Source organism: Mustela nigripes, chromosome 8 (genome assembly GCF_022355385.1).
Source record: "Mustela nigripes isolate SB6536 chromosome 8, MUSNIG.SB6536, whole genome shotgun sequence".
Taxonomy (NCBI): Eukaryota; Metazoa; Chordata; class Mammalia; order Carnivora; family Mustelidae; genus Mustela; species Mustela nigripes.
Window position 1 is genome coordinate 5,229,579 of NC_081564.1, and position 19,731 is coordinate 5,249,309.

General features: G+C 63.3%; 1 protein-coding gene across 21 annotated transcripts in view; it reads left to right on the forward strand.

Moving 5' to 3' along the window:
* Positions 1–19,731, forward strand: part of NCOR2 (nuclear receptor corepressor 2) — a 177,496-nt gene that overhangs the window by 150,715 nt on the left and 7,050 nt on the right. For 12 of the 21 annotated variants that reach the window (XM_059408208.1, XM_059408212.1, XM_059408204.1 and 9 more), the window contains 18 exons: positions 51–153; positions 389–493; positions 794–897; positions 4,437–4,587; positions 6,770–6,910; positions 7,304–7,390; positions 7,968–8,266; positions 9,815–10,169; positions 11,218–11,439; positions 11,952–12,203; positions 12,824–12,973; positions 13,114–13,263; positions 13,358–13,556; positions 15,533–15,960; positions 17,089–17,238; positions 17,378–17,523; positions 18,009–18,202; positions 19,026–19,175. In XM_059408208.1, coding sequence (XP_059264191.1) covers positions 51–153; positions 389–493; positions 794–897; positions 4,437–4,587; positions 6,770–6,910; positions 7,304–7,390; positions 7,968–8,266; positions 9,815–10,169; positions 11,218–11,439; positions 11,952–12,203; positions 12,824–12,973; positions 13,114–13,263; positions 13,358–13,556; positions 15,533–15,960; positions 17,089–17,238; positions 17,378–17,523; positions 18,009–18,202; positions 19,026–19,175 — 3,386 coding nt within the window. The remainder of the gene's footprint in view (positions 1–50; positions 154–388; positions 494–793; positions 898–4,436; positions 4,588–6,769; positions 6,911–7,303; positions 7,391–7,967; positions 8,267–9,814; positions 10,170–11,217; positions 11,440–11,951; positions 12,204–12,823; positions 12,974–13,113; positions 13,264–13,357; positions 13,557–15,532; positions 15,961–17,088; positions 17,239–17,377; positions 17,524–18,008; positions 18,203–19,025; positions 19,176–19,731) is intronic. The other 9 variants (XM_059408213.1, XM_059408219.1, XM_059408223.1 and 6 more) reach the window with 1 other exon arrangement.

A 19,731-nucleotide genomic window follows, 5' to 3' on the forward strand; every position in this document is an offset into this window, starting at 1 on the left:
TGGAGGGACTGTGAGGGCCCCTTTGACCCCATGACCTCTGTCCCTCACAGGGAATGTCGGTGCAGCTCCACGTCCCATACTCGGAGCACGCCAAGGCCCCTGTGGGCCCCATCACCATGGGGCTGCCCCTCGCCATGGACCCCAAGAAGCTGGGTAAGGATCGCGCTCCCCTTCCTGGATGGCCCAGGCTTGGCTCTGGGGGTCTGTGTTGGGGGCATGAGGGAAAGCCGCTTGGCCGCTGGAACCATGGCCTGAACTTGAGGGCAGGGGGGCAGTCCCAAATTCCTGGCTGTTCTGGAGCTCAGCCCCTGGGCAGGATTAGGTGGGGGCCCTCCCTCCGAGCCGGTATCGCACGGGCGCGTGGCTCACTGCTCTCGCCCATCCCCAGCGCCCTACAGCGGAGTGAAGCAGGAGCAGCTGTCCCCGCGGGGCCAGGCTGGACCACCGGAGAGCCTGGGGGTGCCCACAGCCCAGGAGACATCCGTACTGAGAGGTACGAGGGTGTGAGGGTGTGAGGGGTGGGCATGGGGCCCGGGGTGTGTCCTGCACCCCCAGCGGCTGCCCCTCCGCTCTTAGGAGGAGGGTTGAGGCAGGAACGGAATCTTTCATCCAAAATCTGCTGAACCTCATTCTCTCCCAGAGGGTCCCAAAGCCCCTCTTTATAACGGTTTGCCTCTTGAGGGGCAGGGGGTCCTTTGTGTTGAGACAGCAAGGGCCTCGCAAGTCAGCGGGAGCACAGTCCCCTGGGACGGGGCTGCAGACAACCCGTACCCCTGTGTCTTGTGTCTTTTAGGGACGTCCCTCGGCTCGGTTCCAGGAGGAAGCATCACCAAGGGGATCCCCAGCACGCGGGTGCCTTCCGAGAGTCCCATCACGTACCGTGGCTCCATCACCCACGTAGGTGTCCTGGGGCCCCGCCTGCCTGGGGAGGGCTGGGGGAGGACCGGCGGGCCGCGGCTCCGGATGCGGCCCTGACCGCAGGCAGAGCGGCGGGCCAGCCATCTGTTCCCTCCGGCGGCCCTGCGCGGCACCAGTCGTGCTGGATGGGGTGGCGATTTGCCTCCTGGTCATTTATCTTGTCTGCTTGGGGCCAGACACGTTAGGTGCTGAGCGGTGTCCAAAACTCGCCCGTCCCCAGGAGCCAGCGGGGTAGCCGCATCAGTCAGCCCGAGAGTCACAGACCCGGCAGAGCTGGGCCGATGGCCTCAGAGCATCCAGTGCTTCGGATGGAGTAAAGCACCGATTAAGGACACCTGGGGCTGCCCAGGCTAGTGTGGGAGACTGCTTGGGGGTGAACCCCGCAGGATTCTCGGGGAACAGCATTCCCAGTTTGGGGAACAGCACCTGCGAGCATCTCTGACACGTGCAAGGGGCAGCCAAGGGTTGCAGTGCCTGGAGCAGGGGTGGGGCTCCATGAGCCAGGTCGTGGGGGGGTCCTCTGCACTCTGGCGCAGCCGGCCCCCACCCCTGTGGCTCCTTGCGCGCCGTCCTCATCCTCCCTGGTTTGGACTTTGGTCCCAGAAAACAAAGAGGTTTCCTCTTGCGCCGGCCTTGACCATGTGGTGTCGGCCACTGAAGGGCTGGGGTCCGGCATCCTAGCTGCATTCGCCTCCGCAGCCGGGCGTGTGGGATGACATCGTCCCCTCCCCGGCTTTGCGGGGGAGCCGATCCAGAGGCCCCCTGGTGTCAGGGAGGGGGGATCAGTTCTCTACGTGACTGAGGTCTGGGGCTCCCCGCACATCTGGGGCTCGTTGAGCCCTCTCCTCCCTGGCCAGCGAGCGTGAAGTGTGGCTGCATCACCTCCTCCTGGGGCCCCGGGCTTGCTCTTCTTCCGTCCACCGAGCTTCAGACAGGACACGTTAGTTACACGGGCCCAGCACGGGTCGGGGCTGTCGCAGCTCGTTTGATAGCTAAGACGACCGAAGCTCAGAGGGCAGACTTGAGACCACGTAGCTAGTGAGTCGTGGACCCAGAGTTCTGTGCCCGGCTGTGTCGGGCTCTAGAACACTGTGCCGGAGAACGGGGAGCCAGAACGCACCAGTGTGCGTGCCCGGGAGCCCAGGCACAGACACGCTCGCACACAGAGACACTCGCGCAGACATAATACAGACACGCTCACAGACACAGGGCGTAGGGACAGACAGACACGGACCTCGGCAGTCACACTCACAGGGCACACGGTGCTCCGCCCACACGCATGTTCACGGTGGAGCGTCAGGCCATAGGCTGGCCCGCGGTGAGCTGTTTCTGACCCCAGTGGCCTCAGATCACACCACAGAGGGGAAAGCTGCGGATTTTGAAATAACAGGCTTTTGGAGGCGGCTTTGCCGAGTGCAAAGAACAAGGAACCTGGGGCAAAAGCCAGGCCAGGGTGTTCAGGTCCCTGCTGGGACACACACTTAAGCGGGGGGGCGGTCTCTCTCGTACAAGTTCCTGCTCAGTCTTTCTGTGGCGTCACTGTTGATCGAAGGTTGACATCTGCAGTTCCTGGGCACCCGTCCGCGCCAGGTTTCCAGGCAACCTTGACCCACACAGTCTCAGTCCCTCACACCCCTTCGATGGTCTTTGGCAGAGGGCAGCAGCTGCCGGAATGCATGAGAGGCAGACTTTCCCACAGCCTCGCTGCCGGCAGTGACGAAATCATGCCCAGACCACACGCACACATCCGTGAACCCAGCAGGCTCTCGAGGAAGCCCCAACACGCCGTGCTCCTGGGTGCTCCCACCCACCCTGGGAGGGAAGGTCTGCGGGGCCCATGCCCTGAGGCTTGAAACAAGGCTCAGGCCAACAGTCTCCACGCTTGCACGATTCTGTCCAGTGTATTGTCCCCAAGGGCAGGGTCACGGCCTGTCAGGGTTTCTGGCCTCTGTGGCGTAGAGGAAAGCCCCTGTAAACAGCGTGGCTCGAGGACATCGACCGCTTTCAGTCCCAGCAGGAGAGCCCATTCCTGTCTCCCACTGTGCTCTTCGATGAGCCGCTGCTTTCCTAGGACGGACCCAGTTCCGCCAGCACCGAGCCCTGGCTCGCAGCGGCCCTGGTGTCAGCGGTCTCGGGGAGGATGTCCCTGCCGTGTGCTCCCACCTGTCCCCGGACCGCCACCACCCAGTGAGGCGTGTTGCTCCTACACTGTGTGCAGAGGTAGCTCAGGTAGCTCTCAGACCCCTGCTCGAGCGTCTGCTACAAGAAGTCGGAGGAGCCTGTCTGCATTCGGTGTCTTGCTGTCCGTCTCCTTGCGAGTCTGGATCTGCAGTTAAAGGCGGTTGCCAGCTGTTGCTCTTACTCCAGTGGGGGGGTTTCTCAGCAGAGGACCTCCCACGGGGAGACTCACTGGTCCGGGGCCCGGCACACAGAGGGACCCCCATGTCTGTCTGTGTTGACGGGTCATGGAATATAGACAGCTTGACTTGGGGACAGCTTGTCTATGCCAAGTGCCTTTGAGAATTCTAGATGCCGGGGTTATCTGCATTTTGTAGATGGATGGATGTATAGGCTCAGAGAGGCGATGTGACTTGACAGACGTCACACAGCAACTCGCTGGTAAAGCTGTTCTTCGCCGTCCTGCAGTCTGACTCCAGACTCATATTCCGGTCCCCACACTCATGTTCATGGAAGCTGCCCAAGGCAGGATGCTACTCCTCATGGCCGTCTTCTCTGTCCTTGAATACCTCCCCTAGCGGGGAGCTCACTCTCTCTAAGGTAGTGGTTCTCCGTTGTGGGCAGTTTTGCCTCCTCAGGGACTTGGGGCAATGTCTAGGGACATCTTTGATCGTTGCACCTTGGAGAAGGGGGAAGATGCGGGGGCACAGTGCAGCTCTGGCATCCAGGGGGGCCCAGGACAGCACCCACCACAAGGAAGCAATTGGCCCCCCGTGACATGGTGCCAAGGTTGAGAACCCCTGGTTTTGGGAAACGGGAGTGCATGGGATCCGTTCCTTGGCACAGCATGGGGGCCATGTCTCAGCACCCCTATCCGCTGACCGTCAACAGTTAAATGTTGGGGCTCGGAGAAGGTGACCCCACATGGGACCAGCTGGAACGCAGACTCCAGAGGTGGACTGCCTCGGTCCCGGTCCCAGCTGCGCCCCTGGATGAAGTCAGATCGAACATGCCATGCCTCAGTCTCCCCCTCTGAAACAGAAATGGCGATAGCACCTAAATGAGAGAATGTATATGAGGGGCTCTTGCAGTTCCTGCTACACCGTGGGCGCTGTGTGAGCCGTGGCCCGGTGTTCCGTGGCCCGGTGTTCATGTGGCTGCGTACTGCTGGCTGTCTCCCACTTTGAAGCAGTGCACAGGTGAACGCGCGAGCACACGTGTGCGTGTGTGGAGGCGGAGGGACCTGTGTAGGTCTGCTGGTCACGCCCGCGTCATGCCTGGTGAGCGCGAGGGGGGTCCCCGAGTGGAGCCTGCCGGGCTCACCCCCTCTGCGCCTGCAGGGCACTCCGGCCGACGTCCTCTACAAAGGCACCATCACCAGGATCATCGGCGAGGACAGTCCCAGCCGCCTGGACCGCAGCCGGGAGGACAGCCTGCCCAAGGGCCACGTCATCTACGAGGGCAAGAAAGGTCACGTCCTGTCCTACGAGGGTGAGTGCGGTCGCTAGCGGCCTCGCGGGGCTCGCGGCGGCCTTCCTCCTCCTCGTCCGCGGGGGTCTTCCATGCCCAGGAAAGAATCTTTATGTGGAGGGTTGATGGCACGGGAGAAAAGTTGACCCTATACCCATGGGGTACTTAGGGGGAGCGCGGTGAGGAAGCCCCACCGAGCGCTCTCAGGACGCCCACGCAAGATGCACACAGGAGGTACCTGTGAACTCTGAGTCGTGGAAACCCGCTCCTCCAGCGTGGCTTGTCCACCAGACCCCAGGCTGGTCAAGAGAGAAGGATCCAGAAAAACACGGTCAGGGTAAACGGCAGCCGGCCGTCCGTGGAAACCCCATCTGGAGAGTTTGTGCCCCTCCCGTTGGCCGGAGTGGTCAAGAACCAGGGCGAAGCATTTTATCCCTATTTTGTGGCCATACGGGGATACCCAGTGTCCCTCTATGTGGCCACCCTAGTAGCCCCTTGAGAGACAGGGAGGCTTGGGATCGGGGAGGAGGATGTCTGGCTCATAGAGGTGGCTGCACAGGGAGGGAGGTCTGGATGACTGCATGAAGCCCAACCAGAGAGGTGGTGAGCTCCCTGTCCCTGCAGGTATGTAAGCCAGCAGCAAGGAAGTGTTGGCCCACCCTGCTGGACATAGGGGGCACTGAGGCCCAGCACTCCCGGCAATGCTGTGCTCTCAATGGTAGCCTATAGGAGGCCACCAGGGTGTGATGACCACAGTGACCCTCCCCCTGCCTCTCGCCCCCTCTCCCCTCCTGCATTCAGGGGCCACAGCCAAGGACCTCCGCACAGAGGGCACTGAGGGAGGACAGAGCCGGGATGTGAGCTCCTCTCGGGGGTTGGCCCTCCGGGGCCCTGTGCCGCCTCTCCTCTGCTGAGCGGGCACCTTTTCTCCTCTCTGTCTGCCTCTGCCTGCGCCCCCTGCCCCTCGGCTTTGGGGAGTGGTCGTGGTACCATGGAGCCGAGGGATAGGCCAGGGGCTACGTCTTGGACACCAGGCTCAGCACGTGGCCGAAGGGCCTGCAGTCGAGGTGCACAGGGAGGGCGAGCACGGCCTCACCTCAGGTCTCCGCACCCGCTGTCAGCCCCCGTGCTTCTCGAGCTCTCGTCTGGAGGGGCCGTTTGCACCAGGCTTCTCGTCTCCCCCGTGCTTCCCGGTTAGGGGGCAGCAGGGGAGGGGCAGGCAGTGGGGGTGGGGGACCCTGGCAGCCCGGACAGTGGCACTTGTCGCCCTGTACGGATGGGAGCCCCCCGGCTGGATTTCCCATCTCTCCGTATGCGTGTATATATACACGTATGTATAGTCGTTTGTCCGTTTTGATCTGAAATCTCCGTGTTTAGACGTCAGCGATTAGTCTTAAGAACAGTTGAGAGCTGCAGTGCGGTGTGTATGGAGGCCCCGGCTTTGTAGCCTGTGGAGTGCATCGTGCATCGTAACAAGGGGGAGAAGTCTTCCAGGGCAGGACTGGGACCGTGGGGAGCTTGCATCTGCCGCTCTGGGCGGGGACAGGCGCCTGGGGAGCCCCAGCCTGCTGGCCAAGGTGGCCTTCAGACCCTCAGCCTGTCTGGGAGACCAGGGTGCTCAGCCCAGGGTTCCTCCTGGCTCGGTGAGGCCACGTCTGCTGTGCACAGCACCCCCCCACCGATGTGGACTTGTTACAGTGAACACACGTGTGTGCACAGGTACACGCGTGGACACAGACCGGCACGGGGCCCGTTTGTGCACCTGGCCTCAGTCTCTTCTCAGTGGCCAGGCCCGTGTGTGTAGCACGCACGTGCACACACCCGCACCCAGATGGTGGTGCACACGCCGTACCTTCCCGCTCCCCTGCTCATGCCCACATGTGCACTGATGTTCATGTCACAAATGGGCACCCGTGTGAGGCCGTGTCTGCACAGGCTCGTATGGCCGTGTGTGTGGTAAGAAGCGCACACCTGCTGATGGTGTGTTGGGGTTCAGGACATAGGACGCTTTTGTGTCTTAAATCCCCTAGCCTGGCGAGAGGGGCCCCGGCTGACCTGCAGGCTGCGGGTTCCCTCAGGAGGGCCCAGCCGGGCCCTGCGACAGGCCCTGTTGACTCCTGTCCCGGGTCCCCAGTGGCTTTGCTGGGACCGCGCCCCGTGCACCAGACCGCCACCCTCACCACAAGCACGGTCTGGGTTCCAGGTGGCATGTCGGTGTCCCAGTGCCCCAAGGAGGACGGCAGGGGCAGTTCAGGACCTCCACACGAGACAACTGCCCCCAAGCGCACCTATGACATGATGGAGGGCCGCGTCAGCAGAGCCGTCTCCTCGGCCGGCATCGAAGGTGGGCGTCCTGCCCGGCTCCCTGCCCCAGCAGACACAGAACCCCAGCGGGCCTGGGACCTGCCCTGGGGTGGTTTAGTGGCTTAGAGTGGCAAAGAGAGAGAGTTTGTCTCTGCCCCGCCTGGAGGGAGGTGGTAGGATGGTTCGCCTGATTTTCCAGATAGGTAAACTGAGGCTAGGCTTTGCTGAGGCTCCTCTAGAGGCAGGGCCCGGCCCAGGAGATGGGATGCTGCTTGCTGAATCTCGTGCTGCCCCACTGCCACTGTCTTGGGGACTGCTGTCAGTGGCCGGAGGGACCCATGCTGGGAAGGGGTGGCTCTGACCCCAGCTCCTGTCCCTGCCTGAGGCTGGCTGGGGGACCCTCGTAACCATGATGTTCTTGCCCCTCCCCCAGGTCTCATGGGCCGTGCCATCCCGCCGGAGCGACACAGCCCCCACCACCTCAAAGAGCAGCACCACATCCGAGGGTCCATCACACAAGGTGCTCCCCGCCCTCCCGCCGTCCTTGTGGTGGCCGCAGCCAGTGAGAGGGGGTCATGCCAGCGTGGCGGGGGGCACGTGTCCGTGGCCCGTGCGGGCGCAGGTTGAAATGCAGAGCAAGGGTAGTCTGTCTTACGGAAAACAGAAGGGGAGCGCGGGGTGCTGCCCGTCGGCCTGCCCTGCACAGGCATGGTTCCGAGCATCTGTCCTGGGCTCGGCACTGGCCCCGCTGCTCGTCCCGTCGCCGGATGTGAGACCCGCAGTATCACAGTAATGGTGCTGTTACCGCAGCCCCCAAACATGCTTGGCTGCTCGGTAGCGAGGCAGCGACTGCGGGAACCCTGCGGGGCTTTCTGTCCGGCGCACCTCACTGGGTGTGCGTCCAGTCACTGGTCCCGTTTTACACCTGACGGGACTGAGGCTCGGAGAGGGGCCATCGTGGGCTGGGGGTCCCACAGCGGGTGGGGATGTGGTCCCAGGGAGGCTGGCCGCAGAGCCGCAGGGCCGTGGAGCCCCCAGGTTAGAAGGGGCCCGGCGGGCTGCGGAGTCGAGCGTCAGCGCCCCGTCCTCCCCGGCAGGGATTCCGCGCTCCTACGTGGAGGCCCAGGAGGACTACCTCCGCCGGGAGGCCAAGCTCCTGAAACGCGAGGGCACGCCGCCGCCGCCCCCGCCGCCCCCACGGGACCTGGCCGAGGCCTACAAGACCCGACCCCTGGAGGCCCTGGGCCCCCTGAAGCTGAAGCCGGCCCACGAGGGGCTGGTGGCCACGGTGAAGGAGGCTGGCCGGTCCATCCACGAGATCCCGCGCGAGGAGCTGCGGCGCACGCCTGAGCTGCCCCTGGCCCCGCGGCCGCTCAAGGAGGGCTCCATCACGCAGGTACAGGTGCCGGAACCCGGCAGGCTGGGCCGGGATTGGGGGAGGGGGAGGCTGTGAGCTGCTGCTCTGGCCTCTGCAGATGGGGAAACTGAGGCTCCGACTCCGTGGGTGCCCGCCCGAGACAGCACAGCTGCTCGTTCCTGGGCCCTGCAGGGCTCCATGCCAAGGGCTCTTTATCCTCAACCTCCTCTGGTTCTGTTTACGCCCCGGGGAGGTTCCTCCCCATTGTCCCCATTCTTCAGGTGGAGAAACTGAGGCACGGAGCGTTCAAGCAGGCTGCCAAAGTCCCAGAGCTAGCCATAAAAATAAAAGGCTGCCGCTGACTGGATTTTTGCTCCGGGTCCAGGGCTGCCTGAGCGCCTGGCGTCATGTCCTGTTTCGCCCCGACAACCACGCTCTGCGGTGGTTCTCTTACTGTTCCCGTCGTGTGGGTGCATAAATGGAGGCTCAGAGACGTGCCTGCGGTCCCACAGCAAGTGAACGGCCATTACGAACCTTGAGTCCAGACGTGCCTAGATCTGCAACATCTTTGCCTCTGGGCGTCCACTTCCCCCACCAGCAGGCTGCACCCCCGCGGCCCGCGCCCCCCCGAGAGGCCCCAGCCTGATAGGGTGTGACCAGCTCCAAGCGTGCAAGGAAGGAGCTGCTCAGAGGAAACATGGAAGGGCCACTGTCTCTTCCTGTGCTCAGAGGCGGCCCGGAGGAATGAGGAAGGAGAGTGGGAACACCTCGGGGGCTGCTTGGCTCTGGGGCGGACAGGACTGGGGAGGGTATCCTGGGAGGCCGGCACAGCTGGGGTTAAGGTGCGTAGTGCCCGGAGACGGGAGAAGCCATCTTCCGGAAAGTACCCAATGCCAGGGGACTGGTTTGGCTTCCAGGCTCAGGGCGGGAGTCCCCCGTGGACCCAAGAGGGAGACCAGCCTGCTTCTACAGCATTCTTAAAACCAGGGGTTTCCCTTATGAAAATGATTAAAACATTGGTGAGCAAACTCGGAGCTCTATCTCCAGAGACACGGGGCCCCACTGTACCCCGCTGTACCCCGGGTCCCTAGGCTGGTGTCAGCAGGGTGGGGCTCCTCCCAGGTAGCCAGCTTGTGCTCGGGTCTGTGACCCCCCCCGCTTTCTGGCCCCTTCTGGCCAGAGAGCAAACAAGCCTCAGCCCAGACCTCTGAGCTTTGGGCCCCCCCAGGTGGAACCGGGCTTTGCTGCTGAATTTTCTGGCGTGGCATCAAATGGGCCCTGGAGGGTCCCAGACTGATGGAGGGGTTGGGGGGGGGGGTTTCTCCCCGTGCGGGGGCCAACAGAGGGCCCCCCATCTGCTTCAGGGAGGGCTGACCTTTGAACTTTGTACCCCTTCTGCAGCCCGTCCTGGTGGTTCTGGGGGCCAGGACAGGGGCGGGCAGGGCAGTGACTGTGTGCTGATCCTAGGGTTAGCGAAGTCCTCTGTCCCCTGGCCCCTGGAGATGGGATGCGTGGCTCCCCTCCCACGGCTGTGAAGCAGGGGCTCAGGTAGTCTTGTAGTCGGCGCTCACAGCCCCTTCTCTCCAGGGCACCCCGCTCAAGTATGACACTGGCCCGTCGTCTGCCGGCTCCAAGAAGCACGACGTGCGCTCCATCATCGGCAGCCCCGGCCGCACGTTCCCGCCGGTGCACCCGCTGGACGTGATGGCCGACGCCCGGGCACTAGAGCGCGCCTGCTACGAGGAGAGCCTGAAGAGCCGGCCGGGGGCCGCCGGCAGCTCGGGGGGCTCCATCACCCGGGGCGCCCCGGTCATCGTGCCCGAGCTGGGCAAGCCGCGCCAGAGCCCCCTGACCTACGAGGAACACGGGGCGCCCTTCGCCAGCCACCTCCCACGCGGCTCGCCGGTGACCACGCGGGAGCCCACCCCACGCCTGCAGGAGGGTGCGTGGGGTGCAGCGGGGGGATGGGGTGGCTGGACTCCCCTGCTCAGGACACTACCTCCCCACCCACCCTCTGCTTAGGCTGGAAACCAGGGGCACCCGCGGGGCTACCACATGCCTTCCACCTGCCCAACCCAAATTATACTCAGAATTATCTTTGCCTCCCTGCCACCACGATTTCCCGCTTGGCCTCCCCGATGCCCTCTCCTGTCTGGCTATCGTCTACACCCCAAACTCAGCCAGAATCGCCTTTGAAAAGCTCACGTCAGACCATTCCGCTTCCCTGCTTAAATCTTTTCTAGTGACGTCTCGCCATGGCGATGGGGGTCCTGTAGGACCCGGCCCTGCCCAAGCCCCATCTCACTGTTCCCATGTTCCTTTATCCACCCCAGACCCAGCAAGCCGGCTTCCTCCTGTCTGTTCCTTGACTTTGCTCAGGGCCTTTGCACCTGCTGTTCCCTTTGCCTGAAACGTCCCCCAACTTTTAGATCGTTACCTAAATGACTTCTTTTTGTCCTTCAGGCCTCTGTGCAAAGTCACGTTTTGGGGAGGCTTTTAGGACCCCCTCCCACTATTCTAGTCACATTTTAAGTTTTCTCTGGAGCATTTATCACTCAGAAATTCTCATTCAAGGACTAGTTTATCACCTCTCTCCTCCATTAAGTAGCCCGCTCCATGCAGGATGGGTTTCCTGCTGTTTTGTTCACAGGCGTGGCTCCAGCTCTTAGAACAGTGCTTGGCCTCTGGTAGAGGCTCTATAAATATGTTTTGATTGCTTGAATGAATGAATGAATGAAGGGAAAAAATGAAAGCATGAATGAGTGAATTCTTTTAAAGAACAAAAACACAGAAGCATATGAGTAAATGACAGAACACAGGAGCTGAGACCGACCGAGGAACAGGGGAAAGGAGTCCTGGTCTCCGGATCCCAGACAGCCCACCCTCAATGGCCTCCCATTAACGCTGGCCTCGGCGGCCCCCATGCGGAGAGCTAGGACAGCCCCGGCACAGGGCTCCGATGCTTACCCCCCCTTGGCCCGTCCCCACAGGCAGCCTCTCATCTAGCAAGACATCCCAGGACCGAAAGCTGACGTCGACGCCCCGTGAGATTGCCAAGTCCCCCCACAGCGCCGTGCCTGAGCACCACCCCCACCCCATCTCGCCCTACGAGCACCTGCTTCGGGGCGTGAGTGGTGTGGACCTGTACCGCGGCCACATCCCGCTGGCCTTCGATCCCGCCTCCATACCCCGTGGAATCCCTCTTGATGCAGGTGATTGTCCTGGGCCCATAGAATCCCACAGCAGGGCATGAGGGGCTTTGTCCCTGTCAGCCCAAGGACTCCTCAGGCATCAGCTCAGCTCTGCTAGATGGGGGAAACGGAGGCATCGAGGTGGAGAGACCCAGTAAGGCAGTCACGTGAACGGTTCAGGTTAGAACAGGTGTTCTCATAGGAGTCTGAGGGACGCATGGGATTAAATATTTTCCAGTGGTCTTCTTTCCCTGCAGGACTTATCAGTGCCTTTGAAATTATAAATATATCCCCAAAAAAGGCTGAAGTGTTGGATGCATCCTATAGGTATCTTAGTGACTTAACATTTTAGATGCCCTTGGTTTGGGGGAACTTCGATCTGAACTACATTATCAGTAAAAGGTACCCCATGTACGGGAGCGAGACCTTTTCCATGTCCAGGCCCTCAATTCTGGGTTTGGGGGTTATTTGGGGAGAAGCCGTTGGGGTAGGCGCTGGGAGGCCATCTGACCTCGCCCCTCTCCTCGCTGCAGCTGCTGCCTATTACCTGCCCCGACACCTGGCACCCAACCCCACCTACCCGCACCTGTACCCGCCGTACCTCATCCGCGGCTACCCCGACACGGCCGCGCTGGAGAACCGCCAGACAATCATCAACGATTACATCACCTCGCAGCAGATGCACCACAACGCGGCCACCGCCATGGCCCAGCGAGCAGACATGCTGCGGGGCCTGTCGCCCCGCGAGTCCTCACTGGCCCTCAACTATGCCGCCGGCCCTCGAGGTGGGTGCAGCTAGGCAGACCCTCCCCATCCACACTCGGCCCTAGTGCTCATCTGCCTGGGCCGCTCGGCAGCACACAGGACACAGGAGTATGGCCCGAGGCCATGTGGTGTGGGCCCTTTAGGGGTCTGGGTGGTGTGACCACCCCAAGTACACATAGACCTGGCAGGTGGTGGAGAGTGGTGTGTGCGTACCGGTCTATGTGAACTCCGCCTATGCGGTCCTTGGCACTATTTAAAAAAAAAAAGGATCGAAATAGGAGGCTGCTTGTATTTCTGGTCCCTTGACTTGCAAACAGCCTGTGGTTGCTTTGTAAGTACATTTAAGTCCTCTGGAAACTAATGGAATGCTCCTCTGCAACAACCAAGTACCAGTTAGGGTCCATTTGGAAGAACCAGTGGTGCGAGGTGTTTCAGACGGGGGGGACTGAATGCGGGAACTGATCGTATGGGGTGAGAGTCCGGAAGGGCAGGAAGGACGTGCCAAGGGGACGCAGCGACATCAGCTGCGGGACACAGCGCTCTTGGGCTTTGGGAACCAAGGGGAGGTGGTGCTGCGGGAGCCTGGCATTCATGCCCTTCCTGCCCCTCCTGCAACCCCCACCCCTGCCTTCTCTGCCAGGCATCATCGACCTGTCCCAAGTGCCACACCTCCCCGTGCTGGTGCCTCCAGCACCAGGCGCGCCCGCCCCCGCCATGGACCGCCTCGCCTACCTCCCCACGGCACCCCAGCACTTCAGCAGCCGGCTCAGCAGCTCCCCGCTCTCCCCAGGTAACGCCCTGCCCCCCGCCCTGGCTTTGGGGCCCTGCTTTGGGGCCCCGGCGACGGAGGAAGGTAGCCTGTCCACCCCGGCAGACGAGTCCGGGCCCTCCCTGAACGCCAGACTGAATCACAGGACTTTGGGTTGCCAGGGGGTCCCACTCACTTGACAAAAGCCTCGGCCACCTCCTCGTCCGAGCGGGAGCGGGAGCGGGACCGCGAGCGGGAGCGTGAACGGGAGCGCGAGAAGTCCGTCCTCACGTCCGCCACCACGGTGGAGCACGCGCCGATCTGGAGACCCGGTAGGGCGTGCGACAGCCCCGCCCCAGCCTGGGGGGGGGGGGTCCTCGCGGGCCGTCTGAGGCCCCCCCTGACACCGCAGCTTGTCCCCACCAGGTACAGAGCAGAGCAGCGGCGGCGGAGGCAGCAGCAGCAGCCGCCCGGCCTCCCACTCCCACTCCCACCAGCACTCGCCCATCTCGCCCCGGACCCAGGACGCCATCCAGCAGAGACCCAGCGTGCTGCACAACACGGGCATGAAGGGCATCGTCACGTCCGTGGAGCCCAGCACGCCCACGGTCCTGAGGTGGGCCAGGTTGGCACAAGGTGGGGGGGCGGCGGGGAGCGCAGATGGATCGATGAATCGGGAGGTGAATGGTAGCGGGTGACGGGCGGAAGCCGGCGGTTGCACGTGGGCTGGAGCGCCGGTGTGTGTGCGGAGGAGTAGATGCGTGGGTGGGCGGGGGGAGTGAATGGGCAGGTAATTGGGAGATTGGGTTAGAAGGAGGGGGACGTGGGGAGATCCGTGGATTCTTGAGTGGGTGCCTGCCGGGTGGTGGGTGGGCGGTGTGTGGACGGCGGCTGGGCTGAGCCAGCGGGTAGGAGGGTGGGTGAACATGACCGTGGGGGACTGGGTGGGTGTCTGCGTGGGTCAGGTGACCCCCTCCGTCGATGAGGGGGTGGCTGGATAGCCGGTTGGGGGGGGGTGGATGAGTAGGTGTTAGGTTGTTGGGTTCAAGCATAGAGTCCCTGGAGAGCGGAGGGACAGACAAGGGAGGGCTGTGGGGAGAGACTCTTTCTGGTCCTCCCCGACTTCAGGAGGGCCCTGCAGGGAGGGGGCGGTGTCCATCTTCCCTGGACAAAACCTAAGGGATCTTTTAAGATGGGAGAGGGTCTACGTGTCCCCTGTGTGCCTCCCACAGTCCACTCTCACAAGGGGCCCAAGTCCCCTCCGGTGACACCCTCCCCCCAATGCAGGGACAGAGCTGCCTAATGCGGGGGAGGGCGCTTCCCCGGTGCCCCTCCCTGCGGGGGTCCTGTTCGGAGGCAGGTGCTGCTTCCTCCAAGGTGAGGTTTCCGTTCATACAAGTACCCTCCCCCCACTGGGCTGCTCTAAGTCCTGCCCACCACTCAACGACAATTCCCGGTAGGGAAGGTGACAACCTTGTTTCCCAAAAGCATCGGCTGTGCCTCCCCGACTCAGATACACAGCAGTTACACGAAGCAGAGGCACCTGGCCGCTTAGAGCACGGTTACTGCTCGTGCGTGAAGGCCAGCTGTCTCCCCACACCAGCGGGAAGCCGATTAGAAACCGTCAGGGGGCGTCGGGCCTTTCCCACTGGCAGCTGGAGTGAGGGTCAGTGAAGGGCAGGCCACTTCCTCACGGAGACACTGGGCTAGACAGAAAGGCCCGAAGGGCTGGAGTCGGGCCAGCTCGCGTCCAAGCGCCTGTGTCCTCGTCTGCGAAGCAGGGATTATTGTATTACCCTGTGGGAATCACAGTGTACGTTTGTGTGTTCCTTCTTCCTGGCCAACCTGTGCTGGGTGTGGGGGACAATGTGATGCCAGCCCTGGGAGCCCTTCTGGGGCTTATCTCAGGGCTTAGACCAGACAGCAATCAGGGAAGGCTGTTTGGAGGAAGAGGCAGGTGACCCCCGAGAGCAGCCATGCTGGGGTGCAGTGCTGGCAGGCATCCCAGAGAGCCCCGTGTGGCCCCCGTGGCTGGTGTGGGAGAGCCGGGCCCTGCTGCTCTCTCCTCTAACCCCCCAGCTCCCGGTCCCCAGCGTTCTCGGGACCCGTGCCCCCGGTGTTCACAGTCTCCATGTGGCTCCTTCGTCCCCTCGTGTCCTGAGCCGCCCGTGGCTCCCCTGCCAGCGCGTTAGCTTGCATCTTCCCTTCTCCCGGACTCGGTTTCGAGTCACACCTGCTCTCTGACCTTGCGTACGGTCTGCTCAGCTAGAACGTAAGGCGCTTCTGTCCGTTCGCTGCCATATTCCCCAGCGTCAGAGCAGTTTCTAGAACAGCGCCGGGCACCTAGCTGGCGTTCCGTGAGAAGTCTTGGGCCGACAGTGAGTAAGTGAGCAGGTGACCGCGTGCCGTCGGAAGGTCGTGGCGGCAGGACCTCGCAGCCCGGGCGGGGCAGACAGGCTTATCCCTGGGCTGCGCAGAGCCATCGGGGTGCCGAAGTGTGAGGGGAGTGACCCCACCTCGGCCTCCTGGGTCCCCTCCCCACCCCCTGCGGCGGCTCCCGCAGTCCCTCGACCGCCTTGACCGCCTTCTCTCCTCCCGCAGGTCCACCTCCACCTCCTCGCCTGTCCGCCCGGCCGCCACATTGCCACCCACCACCCACTGTCCGCTGGGCGGCGCCCTGGACGGGGTCTACCCCACCCTCATGGAGCCCGTCCTGCTGCCCAAGGAGGCCCCGAGGGTCGCCCGGCCAGAGCGGCCCCGCGCAGACACCGGCCACGCCTTCCTGGCCAAGCCCCCGGGCCGCGCGGGGCTGGAGCCCGCCTCCTCCCCCGGCAAGGGCTCCGAGCCGCGGCCCCTGGCGCCCCCCGGCTCCAGCCACACGGCCATCGCCCGCACCCCAGCAAAGAGCCTCGCACCCCACCACGCCAGCCCGGACCAGCCTGCGCCGCCCGCCTCGGCCGCGGACCTGCACCGGGAAAAGACTCAAAGTAAACCCTTTTCCATCCAGGAACTGGAGCTCCGTTCTCTGGGTAAGACCACCCTGACAGCGGCCACCTTCATAGACGCGATAATCATGCGTCAAATTGCTCACGATAAAGGGCCGCGAGAAGGAGGTTCGCTGGCCAACGACTCCCCTCGCGATGGTAAGACTTCCGGCCCCGCCGCCCACCCACCCCGTCTTGTGGCCTAAAGATATTTTCAGATCTCTGCTTTTGATTTTTCCCCTCATTTTTCGTTGGTTTTGGTATTTCGTTTTGAAACGCGTCTTCGTCGATTGCACGCCCTGATGATGGTTTTATTCCTCAAGCTGCCGCCCACCCCCACCGCCTCTGACCCGGGGGCCTCTCCTCATTTGCACATTGTTTTATCATGATTTCTTTTTTTTGGATTTTCGCTTTTTTTTTTTTTTTCCTTTAATGAATGGATCTGTGATTTTGACTTCCACTGCGCCTCCCATCTCCCAACCTTTGCGCCTGTGTTTGGGGAGCAGGGAGCGGGGCCGCGTGGGTGAGTCTGCTGTGGAGGACGCCCGCTGAGGCGGACGGTCTGGGAGAAGACAGGGAGAGGTGGAAAGCGGCTGCGTCTCCGGGAGGAGCCGAGCCCTGCACCCTGCCTGGGTCGTGAGGGCATCTTGGGGTGCCCCTTGCTGACCTGCTGTCCAGCGTCCCCTGCCTCCCATCTCTGGCCCCTGCTCTGGGCTCCCGTTTGCTGGGCTGGGGGCTCCTGGGACTGTGGCCCAGGCGGGGTCCCGGGACCCGAGTGTCCCTGCCTGCCACACCCCCCACTGATCTCACTCCTACATTCCCTTCCCTAGAGACTCCTCTCCCCGCCCCCCCCCGGACGCCCCCCCTCTGGGTGGGTCTGTGTTTCTCGCCGTCCCTGGGTCTGTCTCCATCTCCCGGCCCGCCTGCCTGTGTGTCCAACTGCGTTTCTCCTCCACCTGTCACCCTCCCCACCGTTTCGTCTCTCTCCTACCTCGCACCCCCACCTGCGGCCAGCCGGCAGCCCTGCTCTGGCTCGCTCCCTCTCCCCCTCTGCCCACAGCCCCCCTCCAGTCTTGGGGACCCCAGCCAGCATGGAAGGGTGGACCGGGAGGGAGGGGCGGCCCCAGCCCCAGGTCCTGGCGCTGGCCTGACCCAGGGCCTTGCCTACTGTAGGTTACCATGGCGGCAGCTACAGCCCCGACGGGGTGGAACCGGTCAGCCCCGTGAGCTCGCCCAGCCTGACCCACGACAAGGGGCACCCCAAGCACCTTGAAGAGGTCGACAAGAGCCACCTAGAGGGGGACCTGAGGCACAAGCACCCAGGTAGGGCCCCACGCCACCCTAGCACCCCCGTGCACCCCGTTTAACCACAGCTCTGTGAGAGTGGGATTGCCATCACCCCTTCCTGCAGGCAGGAAAACCAAGGCTCCCCCCAGCCTGACCTGCTCCCCTCTGCCCGCAGGCCCCAGCAAGCTTGGCGGTGAGGCTGCACACCTCCCGCATCTGCGGCCGCCGCCCGAGAGCCAGTCCTCGTCCAGCCCGCTGCTCCAGACCACCCCAGGGGTCAAAGGTCACCAGAGGGTCGTCACCCTGGCACAGCACATCAGTGTAACTACCCCTTCTCTGACCTCATCACCTTTGAACCTGGGCTGGGCCGAGGTCCTGGGGAAGGTGGCAGCGGATCGGGGGGGGGGGGTCCTGGGGGGTAAACCGAGCCCTGGTGGCCTGGACCGGGGAGGTAGGGGGTGATGAGGGCAAGCCATGCCGGGGGTTCCGGGGTCTCAGACTCAGACACGGTGGCCGCCCCACATCAAGCTGATGGGGCCTCAGGTGCGTGAGTCTGTGGTCCGCGTCTCATGTACACTGGCCGGTGGGATCTGACCCACCCAAGGGCTGCCACTGTGAGACCTCGGGCCACGACCACCAACCTGAGCCCACGGGGACGCTGTGGCTGCTATGGGCAGATCTCAAAGCACCAAGAACCAAGCCCCGTTCTGTCCCCGAAGCTCAGCCTAGCCGTTGCCCACACAGAAGGTTCTGGTGGGATGGCGGGTGCCTGACCCTGTGCCTCTCTGCCGACCTTCGGCCTGCAGGAGGTCATCACCCAGGATTATACGCGGCACCACCCGCAGCAGCTCAGCGCGCCGCTTCCTGCCCCCCTCTACTCCTTCCCTGGAGCCAGCTGCCCCGTCTTAGACCTCCGCCGCCCGCCCAGTGACCTCTACCTCCCGCCCCCAGACCACGGCGCCCCGGCTCGTGGCTCGCCCCACAGTGAAGGGGGCAAGAGGTGAGTGTTGGGGGCTGTTCAGCTGCCGGGAGGCCTTGGTCGGACGGCTGCCGTGGTGGGGCTGAGCAAGCAGCGGGGCTGCCTGCCACTGTGGCACAGATGAGAAACTGAGCTCAGGGGCACGGGGCGGTTTGCTCAAGGCCACAGCGCGGGTGGGGGAGAGCTGACGGGCGCACTGCACTCTTTGGGTTCCAGACACCAAGCTAAGCCCTTGTCATGAGTTAACCAGGATTCTCTGCTCAGCCCAGCGAGGGCAGGCCACGTCCCCGTGTCACCGAGGAAAGGACTGAGATATGGGGAAGCGATTCCATTTAGCTCCAGGGGCACAGCCAGCAAGGGGCAGAGCTGGGACTGGGCAGAGCTGGGACTCGGCCAGAGCTGTGTGCTCAGCCTCTCTGCAGACACATGTGCACACTGACTTCTGGGGCCCCCCCAGGAGCTCTCAGGGGTTGGGGGAGGTCCCTGGCTCAAAGGGGGCGCTGCGTGAGTGAGGCCTGAGGGCAGGAAGACAGCAGGGGGTATAGTGAGGTCCCTGGCACACGGGAGCAGCGGGGGTCTGCTACCACCCACAGGCCAAGTCCAGCGACAGTCCAGGGACGGAAGGTCGTACAAGAAGAAATTAGAGCAGAGGGCACACGTGGCCCACAAGGTGTGGCCGACCAAGCCTGGGAGAGCAGCTCTCGGGCCCTCCGCAGGGAGAGCAGCTAAGCTCTGCTGCAGGGCAGGGTGGGGAGGGGTCGCGGAGAGAGTGACACATCCCTGCGTCGTTCCGGGGGAGAGAGCGCTGAGCTCTGACCACAGCGGGGCCCCTCTCTCCGCTCAGGTCTCCAGAGCCAAGCAAGACGTCGACCCTGGGCAGCAGCGAGGATGCTATCGAGCCCGTGTCCCCGCCGGAAGGCATGGCTGAGCCTGGGCATCCCCGCAGCGCCATGTACCCGCTGCTGTACCGGGACGGGGAGCAGACAGAGCCCAGGTACCTCTGTGGCCTCCCACCCCGCCCCCGGACACTCCAGACACAAGCCCTTCGCCCCCACGTGGCCTCGGTCCCCACTGTGCTGTTGGGTGTTGGCACGGGTTTACTGTGCAGCCGAGATCCCTCGGGCCTGCTGAGCAGATGCCCCAGCTTGAGGGAGCTCCGTGGCAGCTTCATATGCCTTGGACTGGGGTGTCTCCGCTCAGGCCGGGCCCCTGCACCAGCATCTGCGGAGGACCTGAGCAATAACCAGCTGAACGTGCTCGACCACTCGGGTCGATGAGGACAGAGAACAAGCCAGGTCCGCGAGCCTTGGGAAAAGATGTGGTCTGGGTGCGCACCCAGTTCTTGAAGCCCTTCAAGGGGCTGTGCTGCTGCCGGTAGAGCAGCATGACCCGGCAGAGCAGCTGGGGCTCTCCAGAGACAGCCTGAGCCCGTGGGTAGGTGAGCTACAGAGAAGGTTCAGGGGACGAGGAGACAGGAGACGGTGTCTGAGAGGTGAAGGCAGAAGGCATGGGGCAGAAGCTTCGTTCTGAATTTCCAAGGCCGTTAGGTG